At 38.6% G+C, this 17,818-nt stretch overlaps 1 protein-coding gene across 2 annotated transcripts in view; it reads left to right on the forward strand.

The window, feature by feature from the left end:
* The window catches only part of LOC136862903 (synaptic vesicle glycoprotein 2B), a 143,051-nt gene that overhangs the window by 17,750 nt on the left and 107,483 nt on the right, over nucleotides 1-17,818 (forward strand). The window contains exons 1-4 of one of the 2 annotated variants that reach the window (XM_067139186.2): nucleotides 3,707-3,845; nucleotides 6,398-6,487; nucleotides 10,621-10,680; nucleotides 15,127-15,288. In XM_067139186.2, the coding sequence (XP_066995287.2) occupies nucleotides 6,418-6,487; nucleotides 10,621-10,680; nucleotides 15,127-15,288 (292 nt within the window). In that variant the 5' untranslated portion in view covers nucleotides 3,707-3,845; nucleotides 6,398-6,417. Of the gene's footprint in view, nucleotides 1-3,706; nucleotides 3,846-6,397; nucleotides 6,488-10,620; nucleotides 10,681-15,126; nucleotides 15,289-17,818 lie in introns of those variants that run through there. The other variant, XM_068225736.1, reaches the window with a different exon arrangement.

Here is a 17,818-nt window from a genome sequence, read left to right on the forward strand (position 1 = left end):
CAATACTTCAAGTTCGGCTTCCACAATACTTCTTTCTGTCAACCAGTGATCACACACGAAGAAAGTATGTAGGACGTCATCTATATCACGGCAGTAAATGCATTTTGGGCTGCTGGCTATGTTCAATTTGTGCAAAAATTTATGGAAGTATCCATGCCCTGTTAGAAGCTGAGTAATATAGTAATTTACCTCACCATGAGTCCGTTCAATCCAATCATTTAGACAGGGTATTATTCGCTTTGTCCATTTCCCTCGAGGATCACTTTCTCGTCTTTGTTTCCAGTGCTCCATTCGGCGGCTACGGGCTGACTTCTTTACGCGTTTCTGTCCAAGTTCTCCTTGAGTACGTCAGATTTCCTGTTGTTCAAGAGCAAGTAAATCAGTAGGGGCTACTCCAGCTATGGTGAGGATTGCAGGTTCGGATACCGTACGATATGCGCATGCTATTTGCAACGCTGCTCTTCGTTGTACCACAGCCATCATTCTCCTATACTTTCCTATCTTCAATGATTCAGTCCATACCTCGGAGCCATACAGAAGTACTGACTGGACTGTTGACATCAGAAGTCATCGTTTGCTAGATCTCAGGCATTGATATTGCCCATTAGTCGATTAAGTTCGGTCATATAATTCGCTGCCCTTTCTGTCACCCTCCGGATATGATGCCAGAATGTGAGTTTGGTATCCAGCGTAATGCCTAAATATTTCACACTCTTAGTTGTTTCAATGGCTATCTCTCCAACTTGAAACGACACAATGGTCTCTATTCTTTTTCTTGTCAAAAGAACAATTTCCGTTTTAAGATCAGCAAGTATTAGTCTGTGATTGTTCTTCCAACCCTTTACCCATCGCATCACTTGATTCAGATTAAGTTGCACCAATTCCAGATCACAGGTCACTATCAATAATAATAATAATAATAATAATAATAATAATAATAATAATAATAATAATAATAATAATAATAATAATAATAATAATAATAATAATAATAATAATAATAATAATAATAATAATAATAATTGTTACGGGGTTACCCGTGGACCAGCAGAGGTGAAAGAAGGTGCCAGGGTGAATGGGTCTAACTACAATATCAAAGTTAATTTAAAACTTTAACAAAGGTTATATTTTTTAGACTTTCAAAAAGTCAACAAATAACAGTTACAATTAGCAAATTTGGAACAAGTCAATGAAAATACAATACAGTGAATTCCACAAGTCCTAGGCTTCAAGCCCCTCACTTTACAATTTTTGAGTTCCCAGTTCTAAATTACAAAAGAGTACAAATTTATACCAGGGCAGAAATCCCTCAATACATGGAGCACTGACTCCCAAGTCACAATATGAAGCCTTCAAAAGGCATTCAGTAATCTTACTTTGAAAAAGAGCTAACAGGCTCTCAGTTTTCACGCCAATTCAAGGCAACACCAAAAATATCTTACACCTTTTGGCCTTCCATGGCCCAGCTTAAAACTGAAACAGGACTATCTCGTACCCAACCTATAGGGCCTTTGTGTAAAAGAAATAACAGTTAAATAAATGGCCCGAACACAAAATGAAAGGAGGCGAATACTTGCACTCCTAAATATGCATTCTTAAAACCTAAGGGGCACTAGGCCGATGAAACAGGGGCTATTCCCAAACTATGGAGGTGACTCGTATAAGAAAGAAATTTGAGACATTACGGAAAGGAATAAAACCAGTTACAAAACGTAGTCACCTCAAGCCAATATGAAGGGGAGCTCAAGAGGGTACATCACTCTCTATCCCCGATTTACAGTTAAAGATTTTATGTTTTTACATAAGCCGGCAGAAATTACATTTTCAGAAAAGTAGGTTACATAGTTAAAGTTTTGGATCTCCCCCTCGGGTTAAACCGTAGAGCTAGCAAGAAATAAAGATGTTAATAGACCATTACCTTGCTGAAGAACTGCTGCCTGATGAAAGAGGTGCCTCCCGCCTCCTGCTTCACACATACACACACACACACACTTAGATGTTGATCAAATGGCCAAGAGACGAGAAAATCCGCAGTTTATAAACCCTCGGGGAAAGTTTGAGACCTTTCACGAATAAACCAGCCACACTCTCTCAATTTTATTGGATAACATCAAAAGTGACACTCAGAATCGAGGAAGAACCCTGTGATAGGCAGGAAATTAATTACAGAAATTCATGATTGGCTAAATTCAAAAGTTGCGGAAAGAAAAGATCAATTTTGCTAACCCAAAAATGAATGAACATAATTTAGTAAAAAATAACTTATGAATACAAAACTTCTTTGAATCAAGGTTCTTCCACTTTGCACCAGGGTGCATGATCATAGTTTTTTAGCAGTGACCTCTGTTGAAGAAGGTCCAAACTTCTTGATGACTGGTAAACAAAACATGTAGAATTTCATACAGTACATGAAATTTCACAATAAGAAAATTACGTCCAATTACTGTAGTGACATCTTCTGAGTAAAGGTTGAAGTAGGTCTAGTTTCAAGTTCATGATTTCTCCAGTAGAGGAGTTCTTTTAGGCGCAGTATTTAAATGTGCGGCTTAGAGGTGTATCTCCCGGTACAATAATAATAATGGACGAAAGAAAGTTAACTAAAGAGATCTTTCACTTTTTTGATTCAAACCCCAAAACCACAATTCCCTGGTTTAGAAATACCAAAGAAGACCTGCAAATGCTACATATCTCAGCTGAAGATGCCCGTAACAGAGATCGATTCCGCAAGAAAATATTGACGAACGGGCTAACCTGAGACGAACAACCGTAGAGAAGACACAGTGCCCCTTGGACAGAGGAGCATAAGCAGGCCCACTCACAAAGAATGAGAGAAATTTGGGCTCTAAAGAAGGCCAAGTTCGGTGTCAAACACAACAAGACTTAACGTGGTCCGTGATGACCCCAGCAAATTTTATATAATAATAATAATAATAATAATAATAATAATAATAATAATAATAATAATAATAATAATAATAATAATAATAATAATAATATAAAAACATTTTAAATGGATAATAATATAAAATATAAATAAAAATATTAAAACATTTTAAATGGATATTATTATTATTATTATTATTATTATTATTATTATTATTATTATTATTATTATTATTATTATTATTATTATTATTATTATTATTATTATTATTATTATTATTATTATTATTATTATTATTATTATTCATGACCCCCAAGGAAACATCGTATCTATGCCACTGTCAACCAGACATAGTTACAATCCTTGGCCTGGCCTGCAATCAAAAACCAGGACCCTCTAAACTAAAAGCCAGTATGCCGACCATTCAGCCAAGGAGCTGGATGAAAATTTAACAACAGTGTTATTCAAATATAATATAAATATATAATACATAATAATATAATATACATCATAATGAAAAATCAGTGTTTTTCACAGCATTGTGATCTGTTATTGTAGACCTGTATGATAGATCATATAACTGTGGACTAGAATGTCTCATGGTAAGCTAATTTAATAGGCATTGTTTTATCAACAAGGTCAAGAAAAGTTCATACTTTAATTCAGAAGCAAACAGTAGGATGGTACAGCCATAAAATGACTTGACATGAAACAGAGAATGGTTATAAACAACTGAAACTGGTATGACCTTGTTTGAGGGACAGCTATTTTAAATTACACTAACAACTGATATGAGATTTAATCATTGGATCTGATGCAGTTAATTTCCCGCCTGCACTGTATTTTAAGATTTCACATCTTTAGTCCTGAACTTGCTTCAGAAAGATGGAGAGGGTTCCAGTGTTTTGAAATTTGCTATGAATGAAGATGACAAGGCAACTTGCTCAGTAACTCACAGTGTGTAAGTACCTATATAAGTTAATGACTCTGAGGTGTCAGAAACTGTAAATAAAATCCTTTCTCCTATTTTTTACACAATAAAATCCTTATTTTAGTGTGTGTGATGTTGAGAGTGTATTGTTTAAATTATTCAAAGATACTCTTACACATTAAAAAAGAAGAAAAATAACTATTCGACCTATTATATACTGATATTGACATATGCAGCAAGTTCATGAACAACAATAAAATGAGACGAGAGTAGAGTTTGTGCGGCAAAGATGAAATTCCTTAGAGGTATTGTAGTAAGATGAGAAAAGGTAGAATCAGAAATAAAGAGTTTGGAACTACAGAACCAGAAGAAACAAGCAAGCTGAAATAGTATGGACACATGACAAGAATGTGAGAAGACCAAGTTCCGAAGAAAGTATTTTCAAAGAAACCAACAGGATAGAGACCACAAGGAAGGCCTTGAAAGAGGTGGATATAGTAAAGGAGAGTACCGTATAGAGAAGTGAGGAGGAAATATAAAAGAAATATTGTAAAAAGGAAAAGAGAGGTGAAGAGGCAGCCAACAGCGGGAAGTCCTTGAATCATAATTCGACCTAGGGAAGAACTGGAAATGGAAAGTAATAATAATAAATGAAAAGTAATAATGCTACTATAGATTTAATGGAAATCGAGTTGTCCTGTTGGAGTACCAGCTGTATTTGACCATTTTCACCAACTGACTCCCAAAAAAAGAACATTGATGTCATGATCCCTTACCAACATTTAGAATGGATTAGAAAGGCAATTCCATATGATGTAGTGATATAATGCATTTAATTTTAATACTGCAAAGTATTAAAGCTGTCCCTTAGAGTTTTTTGAACACAGAAGTGTAAAACATGCAATAAATTTAAGATTGTAACTGCCAGGTAAGTTTTTCTGAGAGGGATATTTCTGTTGAGTGTATTGTTCTTTGTTCATAATGCTGCCTTGTATCTTAATTTTATTAAATTTTCAGCAAGGTTTCTAAGTTACATGTACCGATACATGTATAACAGCTAATGGACTTTTATTCAAGTGCCTGGGTATTTGAACCCACATGTCACTTAATCAGATACCTACCACAGTGACACCATCATATGTATAAGACATGAACTATGTTCTCACTTGTCCTCTTTCAAAGTTGCACGTACATGTTTGAAAAGTATGTACTGCAGTAGAGCTCACATCAGTAAGTGCCAAAAGTCTTTCCCTACGGGGTTGGGTATGAGGTGAGATGAATCTGTCATGGCGGGTTTTTATGACCGGATGCCCTTCCTGATGTCAACCTCATCAGAGGAGTTAATGAGATGAAATGAATGACGTGATATATGACAGCATGGAGAGGGTGAAACCCAGTGCCAGCACATAGCCTACTCCTATCAAGAGCACCAAGGGGTCTGCTCAAGGCTTAAAGTCCTCATCCGACGGATGAATCACTATCAACAGCGTCATATGCCCTCACTCCATATGAGCACTGTGGAGAGATTTAGAATTTAATCCAGGCTTTTGGCACGCAATCTAGTGGTTAGAAATTGTATACCACCACCTCCCCTACCCTGCCGGCCAACATTCTGATGGTGAAATTTTTTTCGACCAGCGGGATTCGAACCGGCTAACCTCGGTGTCAGATCGTTTAGACTTCAGTGCCTTAACGATCATAGCCACCAGCGGGCTACTTAGACTACTTAATAGGTCTAGAAATTATATGAAGTTGCCTTTGTTTAAAGATCATGACAAAATAATTGGAGCTCCTGCCTGTTCATTATGCAGTAAATCAACGATACAAAGTATATAGAATTAAAGAGCTGAAAAGAGTTTCAGTATAATCAGGTCCATTATGTTGATAATCCAGATGATCTGAAGAATTCATTACTTGATCGCTGTCTGTTCACCGTCATAGCTGCTCATCTCTTCTTGTAATGTAAATAGCTGAACAGAGCTCTTCAGTTGTTTTGGCACTAATATCTTATATCCAGAACTTTGATTTGCAAAATTTTGAAGCTAACATTGGTGAATGAGAAAATATTTGATAACACTGTCAGGATGTTATTTTTATGTATATTTTTCTACATAGATTAATGCATGCATGTTATCCCTAGTGCACTGTCTCAGCTGCATGAATAGCCTCTAAGAAGCTGAATGTGAAATTCTTTTATTAATCCAATGAAGTTGAAAGTGTTTAATATTGACAAGGACTCAAGCAAAAGTTGCAGCAAATTAGTGAGATTTCTTTACAAACATTTCATCCAAATCAGCATTAAACCTTTAAAAAAAAAAAAAAATATAATAAAAATATAATTGAAAATATTCAGTTCACATTCAAGATTCTAATTTTATTTGGTTTATGTTGGTTTATATAGATGTACTGCTGTACTAATTGTATCCTAATACTTGATAGCAATGAATGCATATTTTCATGACACCTGTGGGTGTTTACTATAGTCTACACTCTCTCATCTCATTTGCTGATATGGGGGAGTGGGGAGGAAGAATTAGAAGCTATATACGTATATCTAACAAAATTTTAATGCTTTTCTTCAGTTGCTGCAATGTCATGAGACATGCCTTCCATTCACATAACAGGAGCTGATGATAAGGAAGCCAAGGCTACAAGAATGAGTCTTCCAACAGGTGAGGATTCTCATTGCACAATGTTATCAAATTGTGAACTTCAACATCTTTCAAGTACAGATGTAAACTTAAAACATCACACTTTCCATAGATGGTTGGGATATAGTGCCATATCTGAAATATTTATTTGATTACTGTTTGCATTAAGGAGTTATACCAAATGAACAAAGAGTTGGAGAGTTGTTACAATAACCCCTGTGTGCAAAGAAAAGGATGATAAAACAATTTTAGAAAGGTTGTTCCAGTGAGGCCTTTAGGATTCCAGCAAGATATAGCAGATAATTTTGATTCAGGTCAAATGGACTGTATTACAATTGACCTATCCAAGGTTTTTGATTGGCAGATCATGGGAGACTCCTGACAAAAATGAGGGCTATTGGATTAGATAAAAGAGTGTCTGAATGGGTGGCTACAATCTTCAAAAACAGAACTCAGAGAATTAGATTAGGTGAAGTATTATCTGATTCTGTAACAATTAAGAGTGTCGTCTCACAAGACTGTATAGTCAACCTTTATGTTTTTATGTTTATGAATGATGCAAGTAAAAATTTGCCATTTGCTTTATGCTGTAGCGACACAGATAGGTATTATGGCAACAATGGGATAGGACAGCAATGGGACAGCATTTGCCTGATATGAAAATGGGAAACCATACAAAACCATCTTCAGGGCTGCCAACAATGGAGTTTGAACCTACTATCTCCCGAATGAAAACTGACAGCTACAGGCTCCAAACCACACAGCTACTTGCTCGATAGTAAAGAATTGGGATCCCAGATAAGGCTATTTGCAGATTATACCACATAAGTTACAGAATTATGAGTGACTGCAGAAAGACATTGATAATGTTGTAGTGTAGTTATTTTATTAGTTAGTATATTGCTTACTTTATGTCATGTGATCCTTGTGTAATAACATAAACAATATTTCTTTCCTTTTAACGTTTTTAAATTCACAAATTACATATTTTTATTTTTGATGATTTTTCATTTTTCCATTAAGAAGCGTAAAAAATGACTAAGGAATGCAGGTGTAGGGACTGTGGGTGTGCAGGAGTACAAGAGAGAAGTGAAGGAGAGGGGAAAGTTGTAAAAGACAGGTAGGTTAATGTGTTAACAGGGAGGAATTTGAAGGCAAAGGGCTCGACTCGTGGGCAGAATTCAGGCCAGGTATCAGTGAGAAATCAGTATGAGTCACCGCAGATAAAAACAGCAGAGGAAAGATGAAGAACAGGGCACTTTTGTAGAGGAGGTGAGAAGTAGAAGGCGAGGAAAAGGTAGGAAAGAAAAATGTAGAGTACAGGTTAGGAACAGGGAGGTGGATCAGGGTCATGGGAGGGAGAAGACAGGAGAGAAAGTAGATTCTGCAGCCATTAGGATAGATCAGGGAGACCAGGAGGAGACGGAACAAATGAGGTGGATAGGGTTGAGGCTCTGGTCATGGGGAACTCCATTGTTAGGCATGGGGAAAGTGTGTGGAGGAAAGGGTACCAGGGTAGAGTGTTATCCAGAAATTAGGCAAGGCAAATGTTGAGGAATATAGAAAAAAAACCCAGGGTTGGTGTTTTCCCTTGGACTCATTGAGGGATCCCACCTCTACCACCTGAATGGCAGTGTCCTGGAGCATTAGACTTTGGGTTAGGGGGGATACAACTGGAGTGGAGGACCAATATGGTTATACTATAAAAAAAACGTTAAGTATTTTACTATGCAGTAAATGAGTAACAGACTCTAGGTAAAACTACACAGACACATTGGCTGTGCGAGACTGCCATACTGACAAAGGCACTTGGCAAGCGGGTAATGATACCTCATTGTCCATGACTTTAACCCCTATTTCCCTTCCTCACAACACGTGCTAGAAGTGCAATTATTATCTGATGGCACAAACCTGTGCAAAGCCCCGAGGGGAAGGAAGGTAGTGGAGGGAGTAACTACTGCTGAGCCTTTGGGAGCGAAATGAAGCTTTGTCATAGTAACGTAGCTGCCAGGAATACTTCGGTAGCAATTAGTGAAACGAAGAAAGAAGAAAGAAGAAAGAAGAAAGTATAACCAGGCAAACTTTTATTTAATAGGAATACATGTGTAATTGTTCCTTAGGTCAAAGTTTTATTGTGTTGTATTGAATTATAATCTCCAAAACCTATTACTACCTCAGTTAAGTTGGTTAACTGCAAACCTTTACTCCTCTGTTGAAATTCGCTCAAAGAGCATCACAAACTTACCATTTTGTAGTTACTTTTCTGCAATGTTGTTGTCTATCTGCCCCCCCCCCCCCCGCACACACACTATATCTTCCAGACCCCAAGATCTTTAGATCTTTTTGTTGTCAATACATTTTTGTGCCCCCTCCCCATTTCTTATTCCCAATCACCGCTAATGGGCTCAGTAAGCCATGTAACTTATCTACAGCAATATACAGTATCTAAAATAACTTGAACTCTGGGCTGAATCCAATATACCGAGCGAGTTGGCTGTGCAGTTAGGGGCGTGCGGCTGTAAGCTTACATTCAGGAGATAGTGGGTTCGAACCCCCACTGTCGGCAGCCTTGAAGATGGTTTTCCATGGTTTTCCCTTTAACACCAGGCAAATGCTGGGGCTGTACCTCAATTAAGACCACGGCCTCTTCCTTCCCACTCCTGTCCTGTCGTCGGTGCGACACAAAGCCAATTGTAAAAAATTCAAACTTAATTTAACATTTGGATTTACCTCATTTTTGAATGAAATGATTTTAATTTTGTGGTATGACTATTCAAAAAAACCATTTCCTTTGCCTGAATGTTAAAAATAGAACAATTGTTTTCCTTTTGTTTTTAGTTACCTTTTAGTAATAACGTACAATTATAATATAGGATAGGATTATACTTTGTGATTACTAAAGCCCGCTTTTATCAAGTCTCTCTGGTCTGACACCGTAGTTAGCCTGTTTGTGCCCTGTTGGTTGAAAAAATAATGTCACCATCAGAATGCTGGCAGGGTATATTGGGGATAAAAAGCCTGGATTCGATTCCAAACCTCTCCACAGTGCTCATACAGAGTGAAAGCGTATAACGCTGTTGATGGGGATTCGTCTGTCGGATGGGTACGTTAAGCCTAGAGCAAATCCCTTGGTGCTATTCAATAGGACAAGCTGTGTGACGGCACTGGGTTTCACTCTTTCCTTTCCTAGTATACATATCACGTCATTCATTCATCTCATTAACTCATCTGATGAAGTTGACATCAGGGTGGGCATCTGGTTGTAAAAACCACTATGAAGATTCATCTCACTTCATACGCGACCCCCTAGAAAAAAGGGATAAGGGTTCACCACATACATACTTTGTGATTACTGCTAGTTCATCCTACTACCCCCCATGGCGCAACAGCCCCGAAGCGCCATGGCCTACCAAGTGACCGCTGCTCAGCTTGAAGGCCTGCAGATTACGAATTGTCATGTGGTCAGCAGGATGAATCCTCTTGGCCGATATTCTTGGCTTTGTAGACCAGGGTCGCCATCTCACAGTCACATAGCTCCTAGTGCAATCACGTAGGCTGAGTGGACCTCGAACCAGCCCTCAGATCCAGGTAAAATTCCGTGTCCTGGCCGGGAATCAAACTCGGGGCCTCCGGGTAAGGGGCAGCCACTCACCCCTACAGCACAGGGCCGGCAGTTCATCCCACTAGCATAATGCAGTTATCGTGAGCAGTATCTTATTGGTGGAAAACTAATACAATTTTTGCTTCCAAAAATCAGCAAGGACGTTGTAAGTAATCTCGGTGGAAGAGAAGGATTGTCTTCCTTGAAAATGTTTAAGAAAAAGCTAAGTAAACAATTGATAGGGTATCGACCACCGAGGCAACAGCCCTAAATACAGATCATTAATTGATTGATTGACTTAGAGTTTTGCCTGCTTAAGGAAATCTTGATTTCAGCCTTTGTTCACCCACATATTGGATCAGCAACTGTAAGATAGAATATTATTAATACAGATACCGATAATTGAAACTGTTATGCATCAGAAAGTGCATTTTGAATATCCATTCTAATCTTACACAAATTACTGTATTTTCAACAAATAGTATAATGCTTTCTTTGTGTTCAGTGGTTAAAAGACAGATAACTTAATATGTCCCAATTGTATTTATTTCAGACAAGGGCCACGACCATGACACTAGCCTGACAGAATTTGAAGAGGCACTTTCTCTCACAGGTAAGGTAAAATAGATGAAGGACATTTTCCTCTTTGGCATTATTCAATGATGAAATTCCTTTCATGCATGAACCTATGCATTTTATAAACTGAAAGTTTCTGGGAGTATGTGAATCTACAAGTGCAGATTGCAGAGAAACAAAATCCAGTGGAGATTTTCAGTCAGACCGTAAAAGAAAAAAAGACTATTTCCCATATTTACTAGGCTATTATCAAAAATATATAATTACTAGATAGATACCCGTGCTTCGCTACGGTATTATACTGAAATTAACAATTGAATGCTTATTGTTTTAGATATATAATCCGCCGAAATTCGCGATCTGACTCGTTTTCTGCGAGAATCCACCAAAATTCGCGATCTGACCCGTTTTCTCCCATTTTTCAATCTTTCTTTCCAGCAATCGATTTCGTACTTCTCGGGCTAGGTCCAGATATTCCACCCGGCCAGTTGGGTCCCTAAATCTTTGCCATCTTTTCCTATAAGCGTTTTTAATATGGATCAAATCCTTCAGGAGATCCGGCGTGGTGTCGTCTTGGGTGCCTTGGCGGTACTGAACCCGTGGCCGGACTGCATTCTTAGTCATTACCCGTCCAGGACCCGTTTCCAGGGTGGTCCGCACATTTGACAACGGTCCAGAATATTATTATTATTATTATTATTATTATTATTATTATTATTAAAAGATGTTCTGGACCCCACAGGAAGATGCAAGACCGCTACTTGGCGGTAAATTACATCTGCTTCCATTGTCATTGTTACAATGTGACCAGCACCATCGTCGCGCGAAGGCAAGTGGTGATACCAATGACATACTTCAGTGCATTATTGACCTTATTATAGAGGTGAACAATTTGACGGTCCATCTCATTCCTATCGTTTATTTCAAATGTGTTTAAATTTTTATTTATATGCCAGGAAAATCTACTGTAATCTAAGAACGTTCTCTGAATGAAAAGATGGCTGTTGAAAACGAACCCAGGAAAGATTAAAAATGATCGGTTTATGATCAGAATAAGTACATCGAAACTATATAGCCTGTTTCCAGTCATTCGACAGGGTCAGGAATGGAATGAATAAAGCCCCATCTAGCGGCGACAATAGGAATTGAGCCGGCTGCCGAAGCACACCTCTGGGGCAATGATTGATTAATGACAAATAAAATGAAATTTGGACAGTGTTGCTGGAATGAATGATGACAGGGAAAACCGAAGTATCCGGAGAAAAACCTGTCCCGCCTCCGTTTTGTCCAGCACGAATGTCACATGGAGTGACCGGGATTTGAACCACGGAACCCAGCTGTGAGAGGCCGGCGCGCTACCGCCTGAGCAACAGAGGCTCCTTATATGTACATTATGAACAGTAAAATCAATTGGTCTCACCTCCTTTTACACCCCACCGCTGTTAACTTTATTTACCCCCCCCCCCCCAAAAAAATAATAGAAAGCGTGTTTCTTTATGTTTAAAGGAGATTCCAAACACCAGTGTTCACGTCTGTTACCTTCAGTATTGAGATATAAGTATCCCCATAAAAATAATTCACTTTTCTTCACTTCCTTTCACCCCCCCCCCCTCCCACCCGTAAGTGAATTTTCTGGCAAAAAATACTTGTTTCTTTAAAAGTAAAGGATCTTCTAAATAGCAATTATCATGACTCTAACTTCTTCAGTTTTTGATTTATGTGTCTTCATGAAGGGAATTCAACTCGTTTTCACTCCCGCCCCCACGATGGTTCCCCCCCCACCCCCCCACCCAAACGCGTTTTTCTTTGATTATGGAGATTCAAATACCAATTTTCACGTCCGTAACAACTTTAGTTTTTATTAGATGTATGTATTCTCATACAATTAAGTCAATTAATTTTTCAATTCTTTCACCCCCGCCCCCTCATTGGATTTTCCGAGAATACGTGTTTCTTTACTTTTAAAGCAGATTCCAAATGTCTAATTTCACGTCTGTAATATCTTCATTTTTGAGATATCAGTAGCCTAATTAAAAGAATTCAACACCATTTTCAGTCACTTCCCCCCCCCCCCTTTCCACCCAAGTGCTATTTCCGAAAGCTAAAAATACACGTTTCTTTATTTTTAATAGAGATAAAAAAACCATTTTTCACTTCTGTAATATGTTAAGTTTTTGAGATATACTGTAGAAATTCTCTTTTTAAAATTTCACACCTTTTTAGTTCCCTTAAGTGGAGTTTCCAAAAACAAATCACCTATCTTTCTTTACATTTACAGGAGATTCCTAATACCCACTTTTTACGTTTCTCAGATATTCTGTAGATATAGTCTTTCAAAAATTTCACCCCAGTTTGTCACTCCTGTTTAACCGCCATTAATTGGATTTTCCAAAAACAAAAAAATACGTGTTTCTTTATTTTTAAAGGAGCTCCCATATACAAATTTTCAGTTCTGTAATATCTTCAGTTTCTGAGATATATGTATCCTCATTAAAGGCATTCAACCGGTTATTCACCCTTTTACACCCCTCCTAATGGGATTTAAAGAAAGCAAAAAAGACATGTTCTTGTATTTTTAAAGGAGATTCTAAATACCAATTTTTGCATCTGTAAACTTTTAAAGTTTTAAGATATAGACACACTCATTTTAAAAATTCACCCCCCTTTTCACCCCCCCCCCCCCATTATTTGGATTTTCCAAAAATGAAAAAATACCTGTTTCTTTATTTTTAAAGTAGATCCCAAATACCAATTTTCAGGTCTGTAATATCTTCAGGTTCTGAAATATAAGTAGCCTCATTAAAGGCATTCAACCGCTTTTTCACCCTTTTCCACCCTTCCTATTGGGATTTCCCGAAAATAAAAAATACGCGTTTCTTTATTTTTAATGAAGATCCTGAATACCAATTTTTAAATCTGTAAATTTTAAAAGTTTTGAGATATAGATGCACTCATTTTAAACATTCACCCCCCTTTTCACCCTCCCATTAACTGGATTTTCCAAAAACAAAAAATACGTGTTTCTTTATTTTTAAAAGAGATAAAAAGTATCAATTTTCAGGTCTGTAATATCTTCAGTTTCTGAGATATGCGTATCCTCATTAAAAGCATTCAACCCATTTTTCACCCCTTTTCACCCCTCCTATTGGGATTTTCCGAAAACAAAAAAATACGTGTTTCTTCATTTTTTAATGAAGATTCTAAGTACCAATTTTTACATCTGTAAACTTTAAATGTTTTGAGATATAGATGCACTCATTTTAAAAATTCACCCCCTTTTCACCCTCCCATTAATTGGATTTTCAAAAAACAAAAAATACGTGTTTCTTTATTTTTAAAAGAGATCAAAAGTACCAATTTTTAGGTCTGTAATATCTTCACTTTCTGAGATATAAGTACCGGTATCCTGATTAAAGGCATTCAACCCCTTTTTCACCGTTTTTCACCCCTCCTGTTTGGATTTTCTGAAAACAAAAAAATACGTATTTCCTTATTTTTAAAGAAGATTCTAAATACCAATTTTTACATGTGTAGACTTTTAAAGTTTTGAGATATAGATACACTCATTTTAAAATTTCAACCCCCTTTTCACCCCCTTAGCAAAGGAATATCCAAAAATCCTCTCGCAGCGAGCACCTACATCTTAATATGAATGTATTCCCAAAATTTCATTTCTTTATGTCCAGTAGTTTTGGCTCGGCGATGATGAGTCAGTCAGTCAGTCAGTCAGTCAGTCAGTCAGTCAGTCAGTCAGTCAGTCAGGACAAGTTACTTTATATATATAGATGTACATTTCTCCACTACATGGAAAAACAGAATCATGGATATGTTATGGGGTTTAGAAGACGTGAGAGCGACTACAGATTATTTATAGGAACTCTGTACCTCCCCTGTATGTGGAATGAAAATTGCATTCTCTGCATTCATTATGTGTACACCTTGCATGTAGTAAGAGACTACTAAGAGGGGAACAACCAAGTTGAAGTAAGGTAGTAGTTTAGAGGAAGGTCTGAACATTTATTGCCAGGTTGTGTAGCTCAGGTGGTAGAGTGCTGGCTTCTGACAGGTTCGATCTTGGCTCAGTCAAGTGGTTATTTTAAGGTGTTCATATACAGGGTGATTTCTTCCACCATGTACAAACTCTAGGGATTGATCACGGAGAGGATACTGAACAAAAATGGTCTAACAAACGTATGTCCAGAAATGCATGGTGTCCATGCTAGTGACCATGTATTCAATCATACTTTGTTACAGAGACTGCTGGCCAATATGCACTGTACCATACTGCACCAGTTACAGTATGCGTGGTTTCCTCCTAGAGGGTGGTACCGTTCCTCATACGTCACGCCCGAGCACCCTCTCCTTATGATGAACTTCTAAGAAGAGATATACATGTATACATTCTAGAATTAGGCTACATTTTCTCTTTGTTAAATTCATATTGCTAGCAGTAACTGTCAGGAGTTTTTCTTATTTTTTTCAGGACATGGCAAGTTTCACCATTTGCTACTCCTGGGGTGTGGCTTGTGTCTTATATCCATGATCTCTGAAACTATCAGCACATCGTACCTTCTACCTGCAGCTCAATGTGATTTCGATATGTCATCTAGTGAGAAAGGCCTGCTCAGTGCAGTAGTCTACATTGGTAGGTCAAATCTAGTAATTTAAGTTTCAGAATTGGAAACACTTAAAATAAACTGTGTTGAGCTGTATTGAAGAGAGGTTTGAAATATGGAATTGTACACAGTTCAAAAAAAATTAGGGGAACATGTTTTGTAATATCTGGTATGTGAACATTAATTTGGTAGATGGGATTCCAATGGTTGTACAGTATACCTCGAGACCTTAGCTACTCAGGGTATGTCAAATCATAGTTATACTCCATCTGTAGACGTAGCCATGCATTAAACTGTCAGGTGGCCCCTCAAAACAAAGTGTAAAGCGGTGCATCTGTGTGTTGTTGTAAGATACACAGACTACTGCGCTCATTTGAGCACATTGTACATCAACCAGCACATCCCATGAGACATCTTAACAAGGTTCAAGTCACAAGGGCCATCACTTTAATCCAGGAAGGATGGACTTTTCGTCGTGTTGCTGTGGATCTCAATGTCTCTCCATCAGTTATTCACTGCTTGTGGAATCACTACAATGAGACAGGGCAATTCACAAGGAGGGTTGGACAAGGTTGTGGACACATGTCAACCCCAAAGGATGACCAATATCTGACCATCTGTGCATTGCGGCATCGTTCAGTAATTGCCCGAGAACTGCAGGAAGACCTCTGCAGGGTCACTGGAGTCATGGTGTCTGACCAGACAGTAAGGAACACGTTAAGAGAAGTGTCCTTACGACCCAGACATCCTGTTCGAGTGCCCCATTTAACACAGCAAACATTGCGCAGCTCGCCTTCTGTTTGCCCGTATCCATGTCGACTAGCAACTTCACTAATGGAGACCTGTATTGTTCAGAGACGAGTCCAGATTTCCCCTGACACAGCATGATGGACGTCAGCGTGTATGGAGATGCTGTAGTGAGCAGTACATGCCAAATGTTGTCCAGGATGGCGACCGATTCGGACAAGGTTCTATGATGGTGTGGGGTGGCATCCGTATTGACGGCCGTATAGATATTGTCGTCGTCCGTGGTAATCTTACCACTGCGGGGTACATCGAACAGATACTGCTACAGCATGTGTTGGTTGCTGCATACGGTGTTGGCCCTGAATTCGTACTCATGCACGACAATGCCAGGGCTCATGTAGTGTGCATCGCCAGAGCTGTCTTACGAGAACTGGGCATTCAAGAGATGGAATGGCCAACAGTGAGTCCCGACCTTAATCCATTGAGTATGTGTGGGATAGGCTTGACAGAAGTGTTTGTGGGCATACTGTTCCACCACAGATTCTCCAAGACCTCGAACAGGCTCTCGTTGAAGAATGGTACCTGATACTGCAACGTGACCTCCGTGGACTTATACGGAGCATGCCACATAGGTACCAAGCTACCAAGCTCTGATAAATGCTCGTGGAGGACATACACCATACTGATGCTCGTGAACTGTGTAAAAATCCACCCTGGAGGACTGCTATCACTTTGTTTTCGCCCCTATTTGGACATTTCCGTTTCACATCCATTGATGTTCTTTTGTATACTTCAACGGTAAAGAATAAAGGTTTACTCGGTAATATACCTGGGTGTAAGGTATTGTTTTGTGGAGCATAGCATGCGTTCAAAAACATGTTCCCCTAATTTTTTTGAACTGTGTGTTCTGTATGCTGTAGCATTTCAGGCTAGAGAATTACTCAAGTTCTTTGAACTGGTGAAAGTTCACTGTTTACCAAAATGAATAACATTGAATACTTTTGGTGCCAGGAGATTTTACTTTGATGGTGATCATAAGGTTAGCCTCTGCTTTGTAGTGGTTAGTGCAATTAGCTACCACCACAGGAGGCCCAGGTTTAATTCTCGGCTCTATCAGGAAATTTGTAAAGTGGTACGAGGATTGGAATGGGGTCCATTCAGCCTCGGGAGGTCAACTGAGTAAAGGGGGATCGATTCCCACCTCAGTCATTCTCAAAGTGGTTTTTCACAGTTTTCCACTTCTCCTCCAGGCAAATTCTGGGATGGTACCTAACTTAAGGTCACGTCCACTTCCTTTCCTCTCCCTTGTCTATCCCTTCCAATCCTCCCATCCCTACCACAAGGCCCCTGTTCAGCAGAGCAGGGAGGTACTGGTCCTCTTCCACAATGGTATCCTTGACCCAAAATCTCATGCTCCAGGACACTGCGCTTGAAGCGGTAGAGGAATCCCTCACTGAGTTCGAGGGAAAAACCAACCCTGGGCGGTAAACAGATTAAGGTGATCATAAGTCTGTGTTTCTGGTAACTGCAATGATACTTATTGTTAATCATCTTACTGAATAAATATGGCATTTAAGAGAAGAAAATAAGGATCCTTCATTCTTCTTCTTCTGGGACCATCTCCTCCTCATAGAAGAGTATTTCCTATTTTGTGTTCCCCATATCAGGATTGCTGTTGTTATGGAGGTCCAATCACTGTCAGAGGTTTCATGCTCAGGATAATCTTCTCTGTCCCTGTCCAAAGTTGTAATACATCCTCAGTTAGATTAGAATTTATTTTACCTTATTTCAGCCATTTTAAATTCTTACCTA

The sequence above is a fragment of the Anabrus simplex genome, chromosome 1, assembly GCF_040414725.1.
Source record: "Anabrus simplex isolate iqAnaSimp1 chromosome 1, ASM4041472v1, whole genome shotgun sequence".
Classification (NCBI taxonomy): domain Eukaryota; kingdom Metazoa; phylum Arthropoda; class Insecta; order Orthoptera; family Tettigoniidae; genus Anabrus; species Anabrus simplex.